The 26,255-nt window shown below is 34.3% G+C and overlaps 1 protein-coding gene across 1 annotated transcript in view; it reads left to right on the top strand.

The window, feature by feature from the left end:
* Nucleotides 1-26,255, top strand: part of ERBB4 (erb-b2 receptor tyrosine kinase 4) — a 1,090,474-nt gene that overhangs the window by 822,054 nt on the left and 242,165 nt on the right. The window contains exons 13-15 of the mRNA XM_055345632.1: nt 10,822-10,954; nt 16,712-16,805; nt 22,685-22,839. Of these exons, the coding sequence (XP_055201607.1) occupies nt 10,822-10,954; nt 16,712-16,805; nt 22,685-22,839 (382 nt within the window). The remainder of the gene's footprint in view (nt 1-10,821; nt 10,955-16,711; nt 16,806-22,684; nt 22,840-26,255) is intronic.

Raw genomic sequence — 26,255 nt, 5'->3', positions numbered from 1 at the left:
CACACAGAGGAAGACAGCCAAGCAATAACAGAGACAAAGGCTGGCATTATGCAGCTGTAAGCCAAGGAACACCAAGGATTGGCGGCAACCACTAGAAACCATGGAAGAAGCATAGAGCAGATTCTCCTTTGAGCACCCAAGAAGGAACCAGCCTGCCAACACTGATTATGAAATCCAGAAGTGTGAGAGAATAAATTTCTGTTATTTTAAGCCACTGTTATTTGTTGCATTTTGTTACACCAGCCCTAGGAAATGAATAAAAATAGTAGTTTGAAGCCCAGGATTCTGCATTTTTAAGACATACCGGATCATTCCAAGGCAAATATCTATGAGAAATTGTTTGAGAAACTACTCTACTCAGTCACATCCCTTATTATTCTCCCTATTATTATGTAGTCAGAAATGTATTTAAAAGCATAGTGTCCTGATAATTCATTCTTCTTGTGAGGGTCTATTTCCTCAAAAAGAATGTATGGTAGGAAAATTCGCAGTTGAGTAACTTAAAACTATTTATTTAAGAATAGTTTTTGGAAAAAAAAAAGAATAGTTTTTGGAGACAAAGATAAAGAATGAACTTTAAAAAACATCCTACAAATAGTATTCTATTTTTCTTTTTACTAACATAACATACTCCATAAAATGAGAGAATATTTAATGATAGTTTAAAATTCACTGAGTAATTATACTACAATATATTGTACTATTAAATTTTATGTATTTTAGAGTTTCAACAAAATACTCAGAAATTTATTTTACTTTTTTACAGTTAATGTGCCTTCTGAGAGGTACTTTATAATGTGCTCAGTCTTGTAAGAATATTCAAGGACTTTCTAATATTTTGTCACTGCTGCCTGTCATCTTTTCCTATTAGAATTTTCTTCCCGAGTCCCATCAAGTTAGACATATAGTAAGTAGAACACTTAAGGCTAAATAAAGCATTGGGTCATGTCTGTTAAATGTATTCAATATGGGGAGTGGATATGTCTTACCAGTTACTCCCCTGCTCCTATCTTAACTATATTTTTTCTAGTTTTAACTCTTTCTAACATGTTACAAAGACTATACTGCCATTCCATATATAATAATATACACACAATCTATACAACTTTCCCTGCTTATAGAGGTCACCACAATACAGTTTTATGATAACCCTACCCTCAAGCATGTCCACATCCTAATCCCCAGAATCTGTGAATGTTATTTTATATGACAAAAGAGACTTTGCAGTTGTGAACAAGTTATGAATCTTAATAGGGGAAAAATTAATTTGGGTTATCTGGGTGGGGCTAAATGTAGTCTTATGTGTCCTTTTAGAGTGAGAAAGAGGGAAATTTGACTAAAGGAGAAAGCAAAGTAATCATGGAAGCAAAGATTGGAATAATATAGCTACAAGCCAAGGAATGCCAAAGTGGCCTCTAGAAGTTGATAGAGACAAGGAACATATTATTCCCAGAAGCCTCCAGAAAGAGTCAGCCCTGATGACACCTTAATTTTAGTCCATTAAGACACATCTTGGACTCTGACCTCCAGAACTCTAAGACACTAAATTTTTGTGTGTTAAGTGACCAAGTTTTGGTTATTTGTTGCAATAGCAAAAATAAATTAATACAGTGCTCTTTTAATGACAGAAGCCCAACTCAGATTATTTTAGGCAAGAAAGCATAAATGGAAACTAAAAGGAACCAGGTATAGCTATATTTATAGAAGACAAAGTAGAATTTAATTAAAAAATATAAAAAGAAAAAAAGTAACAAGAGACAATGATAGCCATTATATAATGATAGGGTGACCAATTCACCGAAAGGATATAGCAATTGTAAATAAACATGTAACCAACAACAGAACATCTGAACATATCTGAAGAGGGTAATCAACAGCAATAAAATTGTGGTAGAGGACTTTAATACCCCACTTCCAACAATGAATAAATCATATATACGAAAGCTCAGTAAGTAACATTGGATTTGAACTACACTTTAGACTTCCTGGACCGAACAGACATATAAAGAATATTCCATTCCAACAGTAGTAGATAGTATATTCTTCTAAGCACATATGGTACATTCTCCAAGGTACAACATACATTAGGTCACAAAACAAGTCTTAGCAAATTTTATAAGATCAAAGTCATACCAATGATCTTTTCTGACCATGATGATATGAAACTAAGAATCAATAATAGGAGGAAAACTGGGAAGTCACAAGTATTAGAAGTTAACACACTACACTACATAACAACCAATTCAGGGATCCCTGGGTGGCGCAGCGGTTTGGCGCCTGCCTTTGGCCCAGGGCGCGATCCTGGAGACCCGGGATCGAATCCCACATCAGGCTCCCAGTGCATGGAGCCTGCTTCTCCCTCTGCCTGTGTCTCTGCCTCTCTCTCTCTCTCTTCCTGTGTGACTATCATAAATAAGTAAAAATTAAAAAAAAAGAATTTAAAATTTAGAATTAAAAAAAAAATAACAACCAATTCATCCAAAATGAAATCAAAAGAGAAATCAATAAATAAATTAAACAAAAATGGAAATACATCATACCAAACTCATGTGATGCAGCAAAACAAGTGCTAAGAGAGAAGTTTATAGCGATCAATGCCTATGTTAAAAGAAAAAGAAAGAAAAGAAAAGATCTCAAATAAACAACCTAACTTTACACCTCAAGAATTAGAAATCCAAGAGCAAATGAAGTCCAAAGTTGGCAGAAAGAAGGATATAACAAAGATCAGAACAGAAATAAATGAAATACAGAATAGAAAACCTACAAAAGTATTAAAGGCTTTTTGAAAAGAGAAACAAAATTGGCAAAACTTCAGCTACGCTTACCAAGGTAAAAAGAAAGAGGACTCAGATAATATATAAATGAAAGAATAGACATGACAACCAATACCACAGAAATACAAAGGATCATTAAGAGATTACGATGAACAATTATATGGCAACACATTAGACAATCTAGAGAAAATGGATGAGTTACTAGAAACATACAACTTAAGAAGTTTGAATCATGAAAAAAAAAAAACAGGTGATCTCAACAAACAAGTAAGGAGATTGAATCAGTCTTCAAAAACCTCCCATCATAGAGACTCCTCGGTGGCTCAATGGTTGAGCATCTACCTTTGGCTCAGGTAGTGATCCTAGAGTCCAGGATTAAGTCTCACATCAGGCTCCCTAAATGGAGCCTGCTTCTCCCTCTGCCTGTGTTTCTGCCTCTCTCTGCGTGTCTCTCATGAATAAATAAATAAAATCTTAAAAAAAAAGTCTAAAAAAACCCCTCCGTCATAGAAAAGCCCCAAACCAGATGTTGTTATTGGTGAATTCTACAAATATTTAAAGAGAATTAATGCCAATATTTCTCAGACTCTTTTAAAAAAATTGAAGAGAACACTCCCAAAATGATTTCACAAGGCCAGCATTGTCTGGATATTAAAACCAGATAAAGACACTATAAGAAAAGAAAATTGCAAACTGATATACCTGATGATATTGATGCAGAAATTCTCAACCAAATGTTAGCAAACTGAACTTAGTAGCACCTTAAAAGAATTATTCACAATGATCAAGTGGGATTTATCCCTGGGGTGCAAGGATGATTCAAAATATGCAAATCAGTAAATGTGATACACCATATTACCAGAATGAAAGACTAAAATTATGATCATCTCAATAGACGAAGAAAAAGCATATGACAAAATCTAACATCCTTTCAGGAAAAAAGCTCTCAACAAATTAGATATAAGAAGAAATAGAGGAAATCAATCTCAACATAATAAAGACTGTGTATGAAAAAGCCACAGCCTAGGAATACTTGGGAATAAATTCAACCAAAGAAGTAAAAGATGTGTACATCAAAAACTATAAGACACTGGTCAAAGAAATTGAAAACACAAATAAAAGATGGAAAAGACAACCTACATTCATGGATTGGAAGAGTTAATATTGTTAAAATGTCCATACTACCCAACATCATATATAGATGCAATGTACTCTCTATCGAAATTCCAATGGCATTTTTCACAAAAAGAGAAAGAAATAATACCAAAATTCCTGCGGAAATCTAAAAGATTTTGAATATCCATTCAATAAATATTTGCTGAATTATCATGTGAATCAATTTGGGCATTTGGAAAGAGATGAGAAGGGGCACCTGGGTGGCTCAAAGGTTGGAACTCAGGTCCCATCCTGGGGTCCTAGGTATACTTATTGAGGACTTAATTTAGATAAGTAGCTAAATTAATACTGCATTAAATACTCTGCTAATATGATGTCCACTCTTAATCATAACCCTGAAAGGGAGATATTATCATTGACTTTACATATGAGTAACATGTAAATAATTGTCTGAGGCTACATGGCTGATAATAGAGTAAGGATCTGATCACAAAAACTGAACTATTGCAACTAAATCATATTTGTTAGACTTAAAAAGCAAAAAAGGATTAGTGGTATCTGTCCAAATATATTCTAAATAAAGCCCATGCCTCTATGTATATGGTAAGTGATGCAAATAGCATAGATGGTCTTGTACAATAAAAGAAAATCTATTTTTTCTGCTTGTGCCTGTACACAGGTACTGTATTTCAAAATTTTGAGCCAATGAATTTACTGTAACACATGTAGCACATTACAAGGACCATTGTTTAAGCTTGCCTCTATTTTAATAAAAGCAGGTTCGATATTCCATATAAAGGTTGAAATACTAAGCACATTATTATCTCTCCAAATTTTTAACACACAGGTTGAATTCAGATGAGATAAAGAAAAATCTATTTTATAGCTTCCAGAGAAAACACAGGGCAAGTTAAAGGTTGCCTAATGACTACACCCCTAAAGTTTCTTTAGAGATGTTTGTAATGGCCTTTTGAACTATAAGCCATCGAGTAGGCCTTCTAGTCCTTCCCATATGACTTTAACTCTGGGAGGTCAGAGAAATGTTGAATTCTGGGTGGTGATTGAAAAATTCTTTTCTCTGAAGAATTTCAAAAAAGTAGTTTCCTTGGCCTTTTGTTCTGTGCTGTATGGAGACACCTCTCTTGGTTTCAGTCTGGAGAAAATGATCAACCAGCCTTCAAGACCATCATCTAGTGGTTTGGAAAAAATGAGAAGAAAGAAATTATTGTGGTTTTCTGTTTATTATCACTTTCCTCCAATAGATCTTGGTCTAAAACTGTTTTAAAATGGAGCATCTAAGGGAGGCAGTTGGCAGTAGAAAAGAAGATAGGAGCTTTGGTGAAGCTAAAATTCTCCTCTCCATATGGTTCCAAGCATGTAACAGAAAAATCAAAGCAGACAACTTTCACCTTTCCACATATTGAGTCTATCACCCTTGGGAGAGAAAAGAAGGAGTAAGATTGTGAGGCTTCCAAACCTGAAAAAAAAAATTAATACATTTGGTGAAATAGACAAAAGGTTGTTGGGATAGCATGAAATTGGCAGCACCCAGGGGGAACTAATGGCTTTGTCAACATTCTAAAGGAAGAAATTGACAGTATATCTGAGAGACTTAGAAGATGACAAAGAATTTAAAGCCTTGATTTTATTTTCTATAAGGACTTGAAAGTGATAAGTGCAGAGTCAGACTCATGATACTGTGCAATGTGATTTTTTAATATACTCTGTATTTACAAGTTGCTTTTATAGCTTCTTCCCCCTTTAAGGATTTACTCTGATGCAGATATATATTGGAGTTTTATGTAAATATAATTCATGTTGCAGAATATGAAACTATAAATAACCTTAAAATGGATGAATGTTTATAAAAATGGGTATTATAACTTTATATTAGCTAATATCATAGATATTTTGCTTCTTTCTAGCTCTTTATATATTAAATAGAATTTATCTTACATTTGTGTTCAGTTAGCCTAATTGAACTACTGTTTTTTACTCCTTACATCTTTATAAGTTATTGAAAGTTACATATACATCTAGGGAATGAGTGAAATAAAACCTATGTTAAGATTTCATTTCAACTGACATTTCTTTTGTACCATGAGAGAACCCTCTTTCTCTACATTATGAAAAAATAAGAAAGAAAGTTCAAGGTCAGAGTCTGCTTGAGATTCTCTGCCCTGCCCCCATGGTCTCTCTGTCAAAAAATAAAATCTTTTAAAAAATTAAAAATAAATGCATATGTCAGTTATTATACATGTTATGAAAATTTAAATCCATCATGAGATATCAGTATACATCTATCAGAATGGTTAGAATTTAAAAAATGACAAAACCAAATGCTAGAGAAGATACAGAAATATGAGACAATTCATGTGTTCCTGGTGAGAATATAAAACAGCTTAATCACTCCAGAACAAAGCTTACTTAGCACATTCTCAAAAGCAACAACACATATTAATTAAAATGCCCCTGTCGTATGACTCAGCAATTATACCCCTGAACAGTTATTCCATACAAATGTAAATTTATATTTACACAAAACCTGTAAACAAATGTTTATAGCATCTGTATAGTGCAACAGTAGGGACTCTTGTGTGATGGAAATCTTCTGTAATTTGACTGTATCAATGTCAATATTCTGGGGCAGCCTGGGTGGCTCAGTGGTTTAGTGCCACCTTTGGCCCAGGGCATGATCCTAGAGACCTGGGATCTAATTCCAGGTCAGGTTCCCTGCATGAAGCCTCCTTCTCCCTCTGCCTGTGTCTCTGCCTCTGTGTGTGTGTGTCTCTCATGAATAAATAAATAAAATCTTAAAAAAATATTCTGTTTGTGTTACTGAACTATACAGTTCTGCAAAATCTTACCGTTAGGGGAAATTGGGTAAAGAGAACATGGATCTCTCTGTATTATTACTTACAACTCTACATGAATTTATAGTTATCTAAAAATTAAAACACCAAATAATAGATTTTCAATGTAGGTGAAGCGGTCTTATGTTGGGGGAAAAATGCCATCTAGGATTTCATAGCTAGAGAGGAGAAGTCAATGTGTAGCTTCAGAATTTCAAAGGACAGCTTGACTCTCTTGTTTGGGCTAACACAGCTGGTGGCTTAAAGTTAAAGCTTTTGTTCGTTGATCATTTTGAAAATCGAAGGAGCCAAAAAAATTATGGTAACTTTATTCCATTGGTGCTCTCTAAATGGAACAACAAAGCCTGGATGACAACACATCTGTTTACAACATGGTTTACTGGATATTTTAGGCCAACTATTGATACTTACTACTGAAAAATTAAGATGCCTTTCAAAATATTGCTATTCATTGATAATTCACCTGGTCACCCAAGAGTTCCGATGGAGGTATATGAGATTATTGTTGTTTTTATGCTTTCTTATACAATATCCATTCTGCAGCCTGTGGTTCAAGAAGCCCATCTTGATTCTTAAGTCTTATTATTTAAGAAATACATGTCGTAAGGCTACAGTTGCCATAGACAGTGAGTCTTCTGATGGATGAGGCAAGATATATTGAAAACCTTCTGGAAAGGATTCATCATCCTAGCTGGCACTAAGAACATTTGTGATTCATGGGAAAAGGTCAAAATATCAATGTTAAAGGAGTTTGGAAGTAGTTGATTCCAACTTCATGGATGATTTTGAAGGGTTCAGGACTTCAGTGGAGAAAGGAATTACAAATGTGATAGAAATAGTAAGAGAACTAGAATTAGAAAAAAAAATACAAGGAAGCAAATGAAAATGAAAGCAGGGCAGTTCAGAAACTTTGGGATACAGAAAAAGTGGTCCTAAGAGGGAAGTATATGGTAATACAGGTCTTCCTCAAGAAATCAGAAAAGTCTCAAATATACAACCTACCCTTACACCTAAAGGAGCTAGAAAGAGAGCACTTTCAATGGGGAAAAACTGTGAGGTTTCCCCTAAGGTCAGAATATTACAGTGATGTCACTCTTGCCACTGTTGTTCAACACAGTACTGGAAATCCTAGTCTTAGCAGTCAGGCAATAAAAAGAAAGAAAGAAAAAAAAAAGCATCCAAATTGGCAAAGAAGATGTCAAACTTTCACTCTTTGCAGATGACATGATACTCTGTAGAAAACCCAAAAGAATCCTGCAAAAAAAAAAATTGCTAGAACTGGTATAGGAATTTAGCAAAGTGGCAAAATATAAAATCAATGCACAAAAGTCACTTGCATTTCTATACACTAACAATATAATAAGATGGAAAAAAGAGAAATCAGGAAATTTATCCCACTTACAATTACACCAAAACCCATAAGATACCTAGAAATAAACCTAACCTTTTGGTGAAGGATCTGTACTCTGAAAACTATAGAACACTTATGAAAGAAATTGAGGAGACTACAAATAAGTAGAAAAGCATTCCATGATCATAGATTGGAAGAACAAATATTTTTAACATGTCTACATGTGTCTACTAGGAATTAAACAGACTGACCATATCAAGAATTTGCAAAAATGAGGGGAAACTTAATTCTTGAGTTCATTACTACTGGAATGTAAAATGGTACAACTACTTTGAGAAACAATTTGACCATTTTTTGAAAAGTTTATCCTATACTTACTATATTATCAAGTCATTTTAGTCTTAGGTGTTTACTAAAAGGAAATGAAAATATGACTTTATGAAGACTTGTGCATGGATGTTTCTAGTTTTTTATTTTATTTTATTTTATTTATTTTATTTTATTTTAGAGGGAGAGAGTGTGCATGAGAGCTGGGTGGGGAGAGGCAGAGGGAGAGAAAGAGAGAGAATCTTAAACAGGCTCCACACTCAGAGAGCAGAGCCTGATGCGGGGCTCGATCTTACGACCCTGAGATCATGACCAGAGCTGAAATCAAGAATCAGACACCAAACTGACTGAGACACCCAGGCACCCCTATGGTAGCTTAATTTTAATAGCACAAAGTGGAAAACAGTCTAAATGTGTAGCAATAAGTGACTGGTTTAAAAAATGTTGCAGGGATCCCTGGGTGGCTCAATGGTTTAGCGCCTGCCTTCAGCCCAGGGCATGATCCTGGAGTCCCAGGATCAAGTCCCACATCGGGCTCCCTGCATGGAGCCTGCTTCTCCCTCTGCCTGTGTCTCTGCCTTACTCTCTCTCTCTCTCTCTTTCTCTGTGTCTCTCATAAATTGATAAATAAAATCTTTAAAAAATAAAATAAAATAAATTAAAAATGTTGCATATCCTTACAAGGAAATATATTTAGTAATAAAAATGAATGGACATTTGTACAGCAACACAGATGAATCTCAGAATAATTATGCAAAGTGAAAGAGACTATATAAAGAGAGAGCACATCCTATATGTTTCTATTTGTATACAATTTTAAGAAGTGCAAACTAATATATATTAACAACAGACCGACCAGTGGTTATCTGAGAGGGATGGGGCAGGAAGAAGAGATTACAGAAGGTCATGAGATCTCTTGGAATTGATGGATACATTCATTACTCTAATTGTGTTCATGATTCACAACTGCATGCATATGTCAAAACATCTGATTGTACACTTTATGTATGAGCAATATGTTATATGTCATGTATGCCTCAATAAAACTGCTAAACACACACACAGCTTCTCTCTTATGTTGGAAGAGGTTATTCAATTAAGCAGTTATGAAGTAAAAAGACTTAGTAGGTCTAACTCTGCCTTGAGAAAAAATTTTTCACAGCTTGGCCTAAGGGCCTCCTTAAGGCTGCAGGATATGAGACAGGATACATGAATTGGATGATTTTGTTTCACTGTTTTATAAGTTGTCAGCATCATGGATGCTGGCAATTCACTTTCTCAAGCATACGTTAAAGAGGGTAACTTCCACAGATGTGTTCCCTGCTTACATTATACTCACATATTCAGTGATATCCCAACCCATCTCACAAATGCTCGTCATGACAACTTACATCCCATAGTAATTAAACTTGGTAACTCATGTGAAGATAAAGACGATTTTTGATGTTTTTTTTAATCTTCTTGGAGATTCTTAATAATTTATGAAAACCACATAAAATCGTGTTTCAGATGACTCAAATCACTTTTGACACTCAGAATAACATTTAAAGTCTTAATAGGACCTTAATCAACATCTCGTATCCTTTTACTAAAATCATGTTATTCCATATAAATAATAATATACTGAATAAATGTTACTCAATATAAAAGGAAACAGACGATGAATCTAACTCGCAATTTTAACCGTCCCAAAATTCTTTGGCATCCCTCCCATCAACAAATATATAGAGACAAGGCTAAAACTCAGTATTATTACTTTAATCTCTATAGTTTCTCATCAGTGACTACAATTTGTTTCATATATTTGCAAAACCTTTTCCTTACATGTGCTAATTTGACTAAATATCAAGGCAAGCAGAGGCCTATAAAAAAACTTGTATTTTAATTCCATTTCTCTCCTCACCTCCGACCTTTCAGACATTCTTCTTTTTCTTTCTCTTTTTTAAAATTTTGTTTAAGACAAGGACTATTTGTTTAATTTCTTCATGAAACTCTCATACGGAATTGAAGTTAAAATTTGTGGTGTCTCAGTGGAGCAAAGGGCTGGATTGAGAAAGGTGTGGTTTGCTTCTTGCCTTAAAGGGAGGGTTAATTTCTATCACTCTTCCTCCTTAGAATTTTGATGTAGACAATTGACATGTGTACATTCTTATGAAAATGTAGCAGTTCTGTATACACACACTGATAGGGGCTCTGCAATATAGAAGAAGTTGACAGTAGTGTGGGCCATGGTGACTGAGTAAGCAAAGCTTTCTGCCACAGATCTCTTTCAAACCAACTTCTTCAGAAATAGCATAACTTTGGAAAATTCATAGTAAAAGGTTAAGTCTTAACAAAGCCTTCTGTTTTATTTCACCCTTGAATTTGGTGTGTTTTCCAGCTGCTGAAGGAATGGTGTGCAACCATCTGTGTTCAAGCGATGGCTGCTGGGGACCTGGCCCCGATCAGTGCCTGTCCTGCCGTCGCTTCAGCAGAGGAAGGAGCTGCATAGAGTCTTGTAACCTCTATGACGGGTAAGGTTATCTTACAACATCACCTTTACCTCATGAGCTTTGAGGCACTGGTTGGTTCAGATTTTTAAATGATAAGAAAATGAAATTATCTGAATTTCAGAAATTGGTGAAATTGCAGAATGTGTGTGCTGGCTGATGTTTTTAAGGGGAGCTCTTGTTGCGAAAACACCTGAAGAATTATTTTAAGGGGAAAGAATTTTATTTGAAATAAGACTAGTCCAAATATGTATTGACTATTATGCAAACTTATAAAAAGTAGACTGAAATAGATCGTTCTTAATAAATTGTATCAATTTATAGTGAAGCAAAATTGAAAAATATATTCTTATTTTCCTTATGAAGAAGATTGTTACAAGTAATCTTTCCTCTCATATCTCCCAATAATAGTTCTTTCACATGCTTTCCTATTAATTTTCATCTGGAATTACTGCATGACTATTACATTTTTTTCCATCCAAGTTATGGGTCTATTTGTATATTAGAAAGCACGATATACATTTCAATCTCTCTGACAATTGCTTAGCCCTATAGAAAAATTGCCTTGGTAGTTTCTACTTGGAGAGGTGTTTGAAAGCAGTCTACCACTTTCTAAAGATAACCTAAGCAGTATTTTAAATAAAAAAAAATGAGTGGGAAATATCAGAATGGGAGACAGAACATGAGAGACTCCTAACTCTGGGAAACGAACTAGGGGTGGTGGAAGGGGAGGTGGACGGGGGGTGGAGATGACTGGGTGATGGGCACTGAGGTGGGCACTTGACGGGATGAGCACTGGGTGTTAGTCTATATGTTGGCAAACTGAACACCAATAAAAATACATTTATTAAAAAAAGAATTTCAAATTCCTTGTGATGCAATAATAATCACATTGCCAACAATAAACCTAGTGTATTTCTTGTTACATGGCATTTCACATACTCATAAAACCAGTTTATCATAACATACCATTTCATGCATCACAGTTGTCCTCTATTAGTCTGATAATACATTTTTTAGTACTGTTCTCAAGTCAAATTTTCATATGATGCTCACTGAAAGGATTTTCAACAGGTTGGTAAAAGTATAGTTTTGAAATTATCTCATTTCTTCTTTTGCCTCATGAATTGTCTCATTTTATTGTATTTTTTTTCTGGTTCAAATCCTTATAGTTTTAGAATTCTGCATGTCATTAATGATTCAATAGTTTATTATTTAAATGACCTGTAAATGGTTAATATACTAGGAATATACTTGTTCTGAAATCAAACCATGAATTGCAATTTCATTACAATGATAATAGAATTGTCCTCAATTTTAGTCAACATTTCATGATCTGAGATAACATTGTACTTTTGCAATTTATATCAGAAAGATAGAAATCTACAGTTTATAATAATAATATAATAATATGTCTCTTCTTTGAAAGATGACCAAAACCAGTTCCCTTCATGAAATTTAGGGGAAAAAATAAAATGAGAAGTTTAAGTATGAAACTTTTCAAAATAAGAATTTAATTGTTTTTCAGGAAATTTTCAGCTTACAATTTTGTAAGGTACAATCAACTCATAAATTTGATAATGGATAGCAAATTATGTATTGCTTTTCTCATTAAATTGTAGTCATGTTTATTCTCATTATAAATGAATGTTTTCATCTGGAATTACTGCATAACTATTACATTTTTTTCCATCTGTATGTAAAATACTTCAGATCAAAATATGATTATTTGTTCTAAAGCCACTGATGCTGTTAAAATTTAATTAATAGACTTTAATATTATTTAGTGAATGTTACATTATGAATTCATTGAACAATATATGCAGTTCTAGAGAGGAATTGAGCTCCGGAAATCGTCTTCTCTAACATCAACATCCTTTTTTTTTTTTTTTAAGATGCTTAACTGACTGAACTACCCAGGTGCCCCTAACAGCAACATCTTATAAACAGTGAAAATTGATAGAATTGGGGATCCCTTGGTGGCTCAGCAGTTTAGTGCCTGCCTTTAGCCCAGGGCATGATCCTGGAGACCTGGGATCGAGTCACACGTCAGGCTCCCTGCATGGAGCCTGCTTCTCTGTCTGCCTGTGTCTCTGCCTCTCACTGTGTTTCTCATGAATAAATAAATAAAATCTGAAAAAAAAACAAAAAGAAAATTGATAGAATTAAGTGTTGACCAGTGTCATTCTATTGTCGAACAATCAAGTCAGCCCTAGAATTTAGGGCATGTGAGTTCCATCCTGTTTCTTTTCCAGATGACATTTTTCCCCCTTAATATTTCAGTTTTAACCTTGTCAGAAATATGAAATGGATGAATATGTGGATGCATATACCATCTTTTGTCTCATGTCCACAAAATAATGAAAGCCAAGAAAAGGAAAAATACCTGTTTTCTAAATAAACAACACTGATTACTAGACCGTTTTGAAAGTTTAACATTTTCTAAGTCATTACGTCAAAAGTATTAAAGAAATATATGTTTTTAATGTATTTTGCAACAGGAATAGGTCTCTAGGAAATCATTTGTATGGGCTACTTTGAAGGATAATAAATGAAATTACCTTGTAAAAGTCTGACATAATTCTAGCCTATGCAGTGATAGATTTTTCCACCTCCAATCTTGTGGTACTGACTAATTTCTTCCAACATTGCCTGGTAGTTAAAACAGCCTTTGAGGAATAATGAATTCAAATCCTAACTTCATCATTTCCTCGTTTTCTTTTTTTTTTCTTTTTTATTTCCTCGTTTTCAATCTTTGATAAATAACCTAACTGTTCTAAACTTAGTTTTCTTATATGGAAAATGGGAATAATAATAGTGTCAACTTCATAGGATAATTATGATTAATAAATGAGAAAATGCATAATTAAGTGTTGCTAGAATTTTTACTACTAAGGAGATTATCATCATTTTCTTTTTGTGTCTATTAATCTAAGCTGATTAGATGGTTAGTCAACTTAAAGCTCCTGAAAACAAATAACAAATAGGACATTTACCAAAATCAGGGGACCGACATTTATATAATTTTTATATAAGAAGAAATCCTCAAAGAGGAGGTTCTGAAGGCAAAAAGAAAATCAGTTAATTCCTGGCTGTTAGCATTCAAATCCAGATCATAGAAGTTACTGTATTTCAGCAACTCTTAACTACAGTGTGCAAGCATTTAAAATGAAAGAGAAAACTCATTGCCATGCAATCTTAAAATTGTTCTTAACTGGCAACATGGTCAAATGCTTTTAAAATGTTAACAACATGGAAACATCAGAAAGAGTGCCAGTCTAAGCTCTTTGTGGGCATTTTTATATTTAAAAATCACAACCTCTCATTGAAACACTTTTTTTCCCTTTCACAGAGAATATTTACAAAGTGAAGTCTAGAGATGTTAAGGGATTTAAGGCCTAGAAGTATTAGTGTTGGCATTGGCAACACCAGCCACATTTGGGAAGAACTTGACTCCAAAGCATTTGCTCTGGATCACAGGATTGGCTAAGGTAGCACACAGCAAGACTGTGAGAAATGTAGAGTAGTAAAAAAAGTGACAAAAACTTCAGTATGCAAAATTCAGCTCAATAGACAGTGATTTGTTAGGTTAGATTCAAGTGAAGGGTATCTCTGGCAAAATCACTGTATAATGAATTGGAAGCAGAGAAGAAAAAGCAATGATGGAGACAGTGACAATGAAGAGGAGAAAAGGTAATGAAAATTATAAGAAGATTCTGTTCTGAGAGCAGAAAGGAAGAGAACCCAAAGCCATGCAAACAGAAGTCTATAGAAACAAAGGCAGCTAGGTTGTTCTCCATGACTTTTTCGGTTATATTCACTTTGTCAACTCTGTGTGTGGAGAGTGGTTTTCAAGAAGAGAAAAAAATTTTTAAAAAGCATGCCAGTGTTTTAGTATCACAAAAATTATGACCTTCATTCAGTAACATAACCCTTTAGCAATCCAAGAAACTGTACTAAAAAAAGGAATTTACTAACGATTGCAGGTTTTGCTGTAACTGTTTTATAATTTCATTTTACTGATACTTTTGATTATTTTCACAATTGACCAACCATCCCCCCTACCCCCATACCGGGTCGTTTTGACGTTTTTATTCTGAAGATTTCCTCTGTCAAGTGCTTTATATAATTCATGTTGATGAAACATGCAGAAGAAAATATTTCTATGTAATTGAGATTTTAAATTTAAGGAAATTTGTAAGAAGCTTAATCCAAAAAAAAAAAAAACACAAAGAAGAAGCTTAATCCATAGCAAACCAACACCTCAGTTCTCAGTTTAAAAATGCAAAATCCATGTAACTAAATATGTGCATTGATACATAACCAAACCATCAATTTAACTTAATTATTTTGCTTTAAAGTATGTGTAGTTTTAATTTAGCCAACAGAAAAGATAGCCCACCTTTTAAACTTCTATCATTTATTAAGGCTTTACAGTAACCAAATGAGATAGTTCATTATGAAAATAAGTGAACACTTTATTTTAGGGAAAAATAAATTTAAATTTATCACCTAATTAATCCATAACTGCCATATTTACAATACTTTTAGCTTGGAATGACAGCTCATGATATACAGACACAAAATAATGCAGAAACTATAAATAGTCAGGTTTTGTTAATGACTTATAACTGGCATTCTGAATTGTCTTTATCCAGTGCTTCATCCTCTGAAACATTAGTAGGAATGGGATATTTAACATATTATACATGAATGATATCCAAATATTGAAATGAAAACTTGACAGTAGATATTGATTGGAAGGCTTATTATTGATAACATTTAATATTTAAATAGCTACAAAATGTAAGGTTGTGGGAAGGGGTAACCATCATCCTAGATTTTTTTAAATTTTTATTTATTTATGATACTCAGAGAGAGAGAGAGAGAGAGAGAGAGAGAGGCAGAGACACAGGCAGAGGGAGAAGCAGGCTCCATGCACCGGGAGCCCGATGTGGGATTCAATCCCGGGTCTCCAGGATCGCGCCCTGGGCCAAAGGCAGGCGCCAAACAGCTGTGCCACCCAGGGATCCCATCATCCTAGATTTTAATTAGAAAGTTTTAGAATGTTATCATTAAACTGTTTTTTTTTATTTTGCACCATATAGAATTACTTCAAAAAGATTTTAAACTGAAAAGATGTTGTGATATTAGATCAATAATCTAAGAATATAAAATCTGCCATAAAAAGATATTTTCTCTAATTCTCCAAGGCAGTTATTTTAAAAGAAAAAATGAAATCAAAGCATTTTTTGAAGTTTCACCAAAAATAAATTGAAGAGTCTTGGGATTTGAAGGACAGGGATGGGGAATATCATGTAACTTAGCAACAAGAAAAATACAATAGTTCTCTCAGAGTTTAAAAAATAAAGCTCAGCGAAGAGTAAAATTTTATATAGAGACAAACAGGCACAGCTTTACTTTAAAAAAGGTAAATGATTCTGCTCTATCATCAAAAGAGTCATTCTTTTTCTTTTTCTTTCTTTCTTTCTTTTTTTTTTTAGAATGTTAGAATATCTCTCACAAGAGAGAGGTTTCCTGAATGAGTCTATCGTTGAACCCAATGGAGGGCAAGGAGAGCCATCTGGCTGCAGTTTATCTTTTCTCCTAATGGAGAACTTATTCCTTAATGTACAGGGAAATGATTCTGATGCTTCTGGCACATAGAGAAACAGACTCTAGAATTTACTCTGCCAATAGGACTTTTAGCAGATGTTACTTCATTTGTTAAGTTGACAACTTGTTTGCTTATACCACCTCATGTAGCTGATGTTTTCACAGTGAATTTCGAGAGTTTGAGAATGGCTCCATCTGTGTGGAGTGTGACCCCCAGTGTGAGAAGATGGAAGATGGCATCCTCACCTGCCATGGACCGGTAAGCTTGAAGACATCTGTGGTTGTATTGGCTTATTTAGCTTCATGTGTGAATGTTATGTCATTGCTTTATCGTTTATCCATCCATTCAACAGGTGTTTATAGCTTACTAGAGGGAATCATGTTTGATATTCCTCCCTCAGGAGGCTTACTGTTTGGTAGTAGAGATGAAATTTTTACAAATTCAATTTCTGAAATATTTATATTTCAGATAATGTATTTAAAAAGAGGATATGGATATGCCCTTGAAAACTGCACAGTATTGAAAAGAAAGGAGAACTACATAAGTAACTAGATTGAACCAAAATAATTGTAAAATATATGTATGTATAAATTGTTATAGGAACACAAACAAGAGATAAATTAATCTGTCTTTGGGATGGAAAGTAGGGCATCTGGGAAGGCTGTAGAGAAGTGATGTTTGAGTTGTGCTTTGAAGAAGAATCTGGAGAGAAGAAACATACAAAGATATGTGAATGTAAAAATTCATGGTGTATTTGGGGTAAACTATAACACATTCATTTATATGTTTAATTATTTAACTGTTATGTCATTATGAAGAACATTGTGAAAGACAGAAGGGAGAGGGCAAACACTTATAAACTAAAATCTAAAACAGTGTGATAAATACTATGGCAGAAAGAAAAACAGAGCTATGAGAATGAAAGAGGGGCTATGGGATCAGGAAAGTCTTGATGGATATATGTTGGTATTTACACGATTGAAGTTTGCCTTATAGAGTAGATGATAATTCTTTTTCAGATCTCCCTTTGGTTCCCATTATTCAGCTGTTCTCCTAATAATGAGGTCAATATGAGTTTGTTATTCCAAAGTGCCATATTCATCCTTCTTTAGACAAATTTCCAGGTTTTTTTGTGTGTGTATTGAGTCATTTCTCAATAGATTATTTGGGGACCGACATATGGGTGTAGCCAAGAGCTCAACATTGCTCCATACGAGTTTATATGCAATTAAAACAATACTAATTTTTCTACCAGAGTGCTTATTCAGCACTTAATTAGCTTAGAAAAAAAAATATCATTGAGCCCTCCAAACTTCCAATAGGCCCCAATGAGCCATTCTGGAACTTCATCTAAAGAAGGATGTGGAAAACTTGGACAGTTCAGAGGACTACCACCAGGATGATTAAGCTTGGAAACTCAGACCTCTGAGAAAAAGAAGTAATGTGATTTGGCCTGAAGAACCAAAGTCTAAAAAGATAATTTAATATGTAAATGATCTCCAAGTAAGTATGCAAAGGGCATATTTGGCTATTTTCTGTCCCCGCTAAGGATATTAATGGAAAACACAATTAATCCGCAGCATGAGAAATGTGGATGCTGGAAAGAATGACATGAAACATGGGGAAGTATAAGTTCTGAAATAGGTTGTTAACGCAGATTGAGCTATCTGTATAAGACTTCTTTAAACACTAACATATTTAGTCAATATGTTAGTATTGGCATATATGTTATGTTATTTAGTCAAAAGTCAAAGAATGAAAAAAAAATGTCTTTCAAAGAAACTGAGTCTTTGGAAATGTGCCATTACAATAACAAGGCAGGCTGAAAAACCAGCCCTGTGCTTTTTCTATTCCTCATGCTGCCTCCTATGGTATAAAATTATGCTGGTAAATATCTTTTGTTAATTCATTTTAATTTATATGTGTTCGTAGTATATTTGTTCATTCTTTTGTTACTCGAAAGATTGAGACAGTTTATAAACCACACATAGAAGACCCTAATAGTTAATGGTTCTTCCCCAATTTTCAAAATTATTTGCTCACTAAAAAGAGTGAAAAAAACAGATTTTTGAAGAACACATTTTGATTTTTTAAATGACAACATCGTGGGGCCATATAGTCAAATTTACCACCAACCGTTAACATTGTCAATTAATATGTATAGAGAATAGGAAAGGCAATAAATCAAAAATAGGAAAGGTTTAGTAAACCTGAATCACTTATTTGGGGAAGATCAGAGCACAGAATCAAGAAAACCTATTTGATTACTTGATCAGTAAGCCTTGAAATGCTAGGCAGGTAAGAACACAATTTTAGGACAGGTGTCTGAGAAATGGGCAGAACTGAGGAGCTCAAACAATAGCCCTAACTGTTCTTACTAGGAGATGGCCTGCTTTCAGCTTTTACAATTTATATTAGATTTTTGCCATTTCTGGGTTCACATATTGATTATCACAACTACAGACAGATGTGCTTCCCTATGCCATGGTAACAGGCATCTATCATTTAAGATATCCAAGAAGTTCTGGAGTCTTCTTTGTGAGGCCAACATTGTGATGAGACTGAAGTCATAAAGCTGGTTGGAATTCCCACACCTGGTCTTATGATTTATTCTGTTGGAATCACACTTACCTGGCCTGTCCATATTTCCCTAATAATAATAATTGGTACGCATGTATATTTGTCAAACACTGTTATATCTGAAGCATACTATCACTTTTTTCCATTTAAAATATAAAGAAACCAAACCTATAATAATTAGAAAGTTGCACCAAAAAGTCAACAATCTGTATGATGTGGGACTGGAGCTCAAAATATAGAAGTGACTCCTCCCACTCCCAGGCAAAATTCTGTAATATAATAAGGATAATATGTTTTCTGAGATTATAACTGGTGTATATAAAATGGGATAATATTACACTATTTAAATGTGACAGAAACCCCAGATAATCTTGAGACAGCCAGCTTTGAAATAAAACAAGTCCCTGATTTTATATGCTTGCATGTCTGCCCTTGGTATTTTATTTTATTTTATTTTATTTTATTATTATTATTTATTTTATTTTATTTATTGTATTGTATTGTATTGTATTTATTTATTTTATTTATTTTATTTTATTTATTTTATTTTTGTTGTATTTCATTTCATTTTTATTTTTATTTTTTTAATTTTTTATTGGAGTTCAATGTGCCAACATATAGCGTAACACCCAGTGCTCATCCCATCAAGCCCCCCTCAGTGCCCATCACCCAGTCATTCCCCACCCCCCGCCCACCTCCCCTTCTACCACCCCTTGTTCATTTCCCAGAGTTAGGAGTCTCTCATGTTCTGTCTCCCTTTCTGATATTTCCCACTCATTTTCTCTCCTTTCCCTTTATTCTCTTTCACTATTTTTTATATTCTCCAAATGAATGAGACCATATAATGTTTGTCCTTCTCTGATTGACTTATTTCACTCAGCGTAATACCCTCCAGGTCCATCCACATCGAAGCAAATGGTGGCTGTTTGTCGTTTCTAATGGCTGAGGAATATTCCATTGTATACATAGACCACAGCTTCTTTATCCATTCATCTTTCGATGGACACCGAGGCTCCTTCCACAGTTTGGCTATTGTGGACATGGCTGCTATAACTTTGTCCTTTCCACCTTACTCCCTGTACTCTTGTGTTCCTATCAAGAAAGATAAGAAAGGGCATGTGAAAAGAAAGGGAAATCAGAGTTTTAGAAGATTAAAATATAAGCCAAAGAGGCAGCATACAAAGAAGAGATAGAGAAGGAGAATGATAAAAGCTGAAGTAGTTGTTAAAGTTAATAAAGGTTGTGCTGCCATAACAAATAACCCCCATATTACAGTAGCCTATAGGGACAGGCACTGAGGGTGGCACTGGATGGGATGAGCACTGGGTGTTATGCTTTATGTTGGCAAATCGAACTCCAATAAAAACATATACAAAAAAAAAGGAACATTTAAATCTTTTTTCATGTAAAGTGTCCTGCAAGGCAGCCCTCCTCCTCCTACTGGTCTAGTGCTCCGTCTGAGATGCTTCACATTTATGGGATCTGCATCTTCATCGCATCTTTGCATCATGGCAGCAGGGAAAGAGAAGGCTGGAGAGTTTAGCACTGGCAGTCTCATAAATCGCTTCTACTTAACTTCATTGTCTCAAACAAGACACACCTCACTTCTTGTGGGAGGAGAATTTCAGTCCTCCAAGTGGCTAGAAGTGGAAGAGAATTGGATACTTGTGAATAATAGCATTGTTTCTTAGAGTAGTTACCAGCGAAAATCATCAATTGTCACTGCAGAAAAAGAATGTAATATTTCTATCAGGATTTAGCTTATCCTTTAGTCTGCTGGGTGCATAATTGAGTCCAAAGGTAGTTTAAAATCAGAGATAAGGAACAATATTGCCTTCACCTCTGTTTTTTATCATTGCATTAATCAGTTCATTCGCTGAACTTAGGTTCTTAAAAGCTTTGGGAATATAATGATAGAAGAGTAAGCATTAGACACACATATTTCTAAAATCTCTTTATTATGGAAATGAGCTTGAGAATCAGTACATTTCATTTCTTTTGAGATTTGTCAGGACATATTTTAGTTATGTCAGCTTAGAACATTAGGTTTTATATCATGATAATACAATCAAATAGGTAAAAGATGCCCAGAAAACAAGGAAATATACAAAAAAATCTTTTTTTCAAGTATACGTAAATGTTAAATATGATTTTAATTTTAGCTTCATATTTTTCGTGTCTCCTGATTTTACCTGGATATTATTTCACGTCAGGAGAATTTTATGGAAAAATAAGTCCTAATCTCTAATTTTGACTTTAACTGTCTAATTTACTCATAGTTTTATTCTTGCATTCTGCAAGAAGACATCAGCATGTCTCTTGTCTTGTACAATAAGTCATGCCACTGAGCATACTAGCAGAGTAAATGATTTTGTATAATAGATGGCATTACGTGCCTAAGTACCCATGAGCAGGTGTTAAAATTGGAAGCATGTGAAGTATTCTTTTTTGGTAGGAAATAAGAAGTTGCCAATAGCAAGCTCTTCAGGTTGAATGGGGATTATGTTTCATAGGATAATTTTCTTCTAGCTCTAAGTCTTACATCAAAATAGTGAAATAGACAGGTGCTTGATTGAACCTCACCAGTCCCAGAATTTCCTGAAACCTCTTCCTGATTCCTTTTTCTTCTTTATACCACTGTTCTTCATTAGCAACCTCAATCTTTAAATTTAAAAATATTATATTTATTGATTTCCTGATGTTTTGTATCACCAGCGTGCATTGTCTGACGGCTTTTGAATTAACATTTGTAGAGAGATATAATGCACTCTTGTGAGTAGACGCTCCCTGCCTAATACATAGCTCTGTCCAATATTAGTTCTTGACTCCCAAATTCACAAACTGAGTTAATTCTATTTAAGTTTATTATACTCATGAGGTGCCTGGGTGGCTCAGCAGTTGAGCGTCTGCCTTCAGCTCAGGGTGTGATCCCATGTCTCGGGATCGAGTCCCATGTCGGGCTCCCTGCATGGAGCCTGCTTCTCCCTCTGCCTCTGTCTCTGCCTCTCTCTCTGTGTCTCTCATGAATAAATAAAATATTTTTTAAAACAGTTTATTATGCTCATATTTATATCACCTTTATTATTTGATAAGTTTCTTCATATAATTTTATTTTGCATGCGCCTACTTTATTATTGTGGGGCTTTTGATATTTGCTCATCAGAATGTGTCTTTATTGTGCTCTCAGTATTGTACTGTGATTTATTAAAATCTCTATAAATAGACATGTGAGTTTTAGCATTATCACAAGCTGATTTGAGATGGAGAATAACCTACATATTAAATTTTATTTGCCTAAACTAATTCTTAATAATTCAACCATAGTAAAATTTAAAATTTGTTGTTCAAATAATCATAGACAACCAAAGGAAAGTTTACGACTCACTTGTACATTGAAAAGCTGAAAGTGTGACATTCCCATTTATAGTTCTGAAAATGCTCCCCAGTTCCCTAGGGGAAGATTGGCCACTGACTGAAGTCTCAGTAACTAGACCACATGAATACCAGAGGGAACAGCATCCATTTTCCTTTATTGTGTTTTGTTTTTCATCCTTCAGGGACCTGACAACTGCACAAAGTGCTCCCATTTTAAGGATGGCCCGAACTGTGTGGAAAAATGTCCAGATGGCTTACAGGGGGCAAACAGTTTTATTTTCAAGTATGCTGATCAGGATCGGGAGTGCCATCCATGCCATCCAAACTGCACCCAAGGGTAAGCATCCTTGCTGGCCAAGGACTCTATCATACAAGTCACTCTATCACAAGGACTCTATCTTTATCCTTGACACAGTCTACTACATATATAATATTCTCATATAAAACTCTATTCATCTCTATTAATTGTTGATTTGAAGAGGAAGACTTTTTAAGAAAATGGTTTATGCAATCAAATGTATACCATCTCGGATATTTCTGTTTAACATTTGCCTAAAAGTCTTCTATTGACACCTTTATGAAGCTGTTGGCAGGTATACTTTGTACAGAGTGTAGAAATTCTTCCAAATGCTACTCGATATTTAAGATATCTTAGAAAAGACAAGATAGTCATCACACTTTTGAGATTTGTGCTTAATAAATCTTTAATCGAAGTTTTCTGCTTATATTTCTTGGTTCTTACAACAAAGTTGAAGGTAAGGATAGCTCTCTTTGCTGAACAGTGCCTTGGATTACTCCTTCAAAAAAATATATAGGCAAAATAGTGATAACAAAAAAAAAGGTTGGGGGGAATTTAGTGATATGTATATCAGTAAAATCACAAATACATTTTGTAAAAGTACGTGTATTAGAGGTTAACCTATAACCTAGAATTTCTTCGACCAGTACATAGTTTCTATTGTTTCAAGAGGATGTATTATACAATGAATAATAGATTACCTTTGATAACTGATGGCAACTGAAAAACAAAAGCATATTATAGAAAGAAGAAAAGCACTGAACTGAAAGAAACAATGTCACTCATCTAACAAATCCCAACACCGAATTTTTTAAAAGATAGCAGCAAGTCTATTCCAGTAAGGGCTTTTTTGTTTTCTTTCCTCCAGAAGGTGATGCATTTCAACTTGAGAACAATTTAGCATACTCTACCCTTCTTCTATCCATAAATCCTCTTCTCCATTATGAGCGCCCACACATATATGCACGCTCCCACGTACAGATACATACACTTGTTGTTGAGAATCATCTCGGGTACTTTACATCTGGCAGGAAAGTCTGAGATTCCATCAAGAGATTTTCTGCCAGATTAAGAGCTAGCTGTTAGGGGATATTGAAGAAGTTAAGCAAGCGACATCATTTTCTGCCAAGAGGACATCAATTTGCAGATGCTGCCACAATTTCCTGCAGGTCAAGAAATCAGCTTAAGTCCCTCTGTGAAGTAGCAGGTCCTCAAAAGGTAAAGTAATATTCTGCATTCAAATTCAAATGCAGCTTGGAAGAGCTAATGCCAACTCATTGGTTTACACCACATAAGCACATAGACTGAAGATACTGAAATAGTCACATAGACACTCGCTTCAAGGAAACTAGAAGGAACAAACTTCTCCCCTTGCGAGTTTTTGGCACACTTGGGTTAAGAGTATTTCATGAAGAAACAACTGGTACCACCGGAGCAGAAGAGTCAGCAACAGAAAGGGAAAACTTTGCCTGCTAAAATAATCATCCACAAGAGGGTTTTATTGTTTTGCAGCTAAAATTAAACCAGTAAATTATTCAATATAATGTTGATGTCAACAGCTGTTGCCATTCAAAATGAGACCTTTTGCTATTTTTGCAAATCTAATTACAAGGAAGCCATTAGGGAAATGAAAGTGAGATCACAGAGCCATAGTCTGGGTGTGTGGCTGGTGTGTCTTCCTCTCAGCCCTTTTAAATCATGATTATGTAATAAAAGAACACATATATGGTGGGAAGAAGTAGAAGTAGAATGAAGAGATCAATTTACCACAGCAACAAAAGCCAGACATCAATTAAAAAGGAGGATGAAGGTATAAAGGAAACTAATCCAACCAGATCATTTAGGAACTCCAAGTAAATAGAAAAATGTCTTTAACTCAGCTATTGAGGAATGACAATGAGACAGAATTTGAATGTTGTATTTCTTGGCATCTTCCAAGGTAAATGGATTCTGTAATTATTGATTTAGTCCTGAAGGATTTTGTATTTGTTTTCATTTAGGCTCCTGCCATCCTTTTCTTAATATCTTCCATATTGTCCAAGTTCACTTACTTCATGAAAGTTTTATGGTCCCAACCCCAGAATTCCTAAATCCCACTCTTTAGTGCTGCTGTGCACCACTGTGCCTTGACATCCTTTAGTGAAGCGATGAGGTGCTCTGTGCAGTTAGGCCTTTCTCTTCAAATTGCATGTAGAGATAGGATCTTTCCCTACAAAGATCACAAGGACAATGGGGATGATGGAACAAGTGACAATTTTTATTCCAAAACACATGTACTAATTGACCTATGGGTGTGAGCTCACCATGCCAACTCCACTTTGGAAAACATCTTTTCTTTTATATGTCGATATTATGTCAGCTAGATAATTCAAGAACCAAGTTAATGGAAATAGTCTCTCAAGTCACATTTTTTTAGAAGGAAAGTTCTTACTTTGAATACTGTTCAATGATTTTCTGAAAATAAAATTATGTGTGTAATACCTTAAAAGCACTTTTATTACTCTGAAAGTACATTAAATATATTGGCTCTAATAAGTTCTTTAGATACTTTTAAAATCGGTTATCCATTTAGTATCTATGAGGAGATGCTCATTAATATTCCTAAAGAGGTTGGAGGGGGTGGTTATCATTGTCTCTTCTTGACTTTTATGTTTAGCAGCCTTTTCTTATTTCATGCATTCTTCAGCTTAATTTGAATACCTGTTGTGCATCAGATATAGTGATAGCTAAGTTCAGAAATGACCAAGACACAGCTCTTGACCACTCGTGTGTCATGTTTCAGTGACTTTTCACTCTTACAGTTTGTATCTTGCATGGAAGACCCTTCCCCATTTTGTGAAATGATGAGCAAGCATTGAAAACTTGGAAATGATCCTCATATTTGCAATTAGCAGGATAGAAATTTCTTTAAAGATTTCTGAATTAAATTTAGTAGGTAATTAAATTGCTATAAGGGCATTTACCATGGTTTATACACTAACATCATTGAATCCAATGATAAATACCAATTTAATTTTGATTTTGGACTGGGATATTTATTTTTCATAAGGCATCTTTGAAAACTTTCATTGAATATTTTTGTTGATTAGAATTGTGATTTCATATTACTAAATTCCCTATATGCCTTAATCTTTTTTATCAACTCTTTTTATATTTTTAAATTTATATAGTGAAAATTTATTCACTGATGGAAGAGTGAAATTTTTGTGTATACTCTTTTAACTGAAATTTTAAAATATTCCTCCATTTGCATTTCAAAATTTGAAAGAGATTTTGTCAAAATATCTCAACTACATTAGATATATGGGTACATCAAAGCGCTTATAAATCAGTAAGTAGTAGGCCAATTTTTAACACATCTCAGAGTTGAGAATTCCAGATATTTTTGTAAAATGTTATATTAACATGTTATAGTTTTTTTTCTTCTTGTAAAGTCTTTACTTTGTAACACTAAT

The sequence above is a fragment of the Nyctereutes procyonoides genome, unplaced genomic scaffold (assembly GCF_905146905.1).
Source record: "Nyctereutes procyonoides isolate TBG_1078 unplaced genomic scaffold, NYPRO_anot_genome, whole genome shotgun sequence".
In the NCBI taxonomy this organism is placed as follows: Eukaryota; Metazoa; Chordata; class Mammalia; order Carnivora; family Canidae; genus Nyctereutes; species Nyctereutes procyonoides.
Note: the sequence above shows the minus strand (reverse complement) of the source record. Positions and strands in the feature narration are given on the sequence as shown.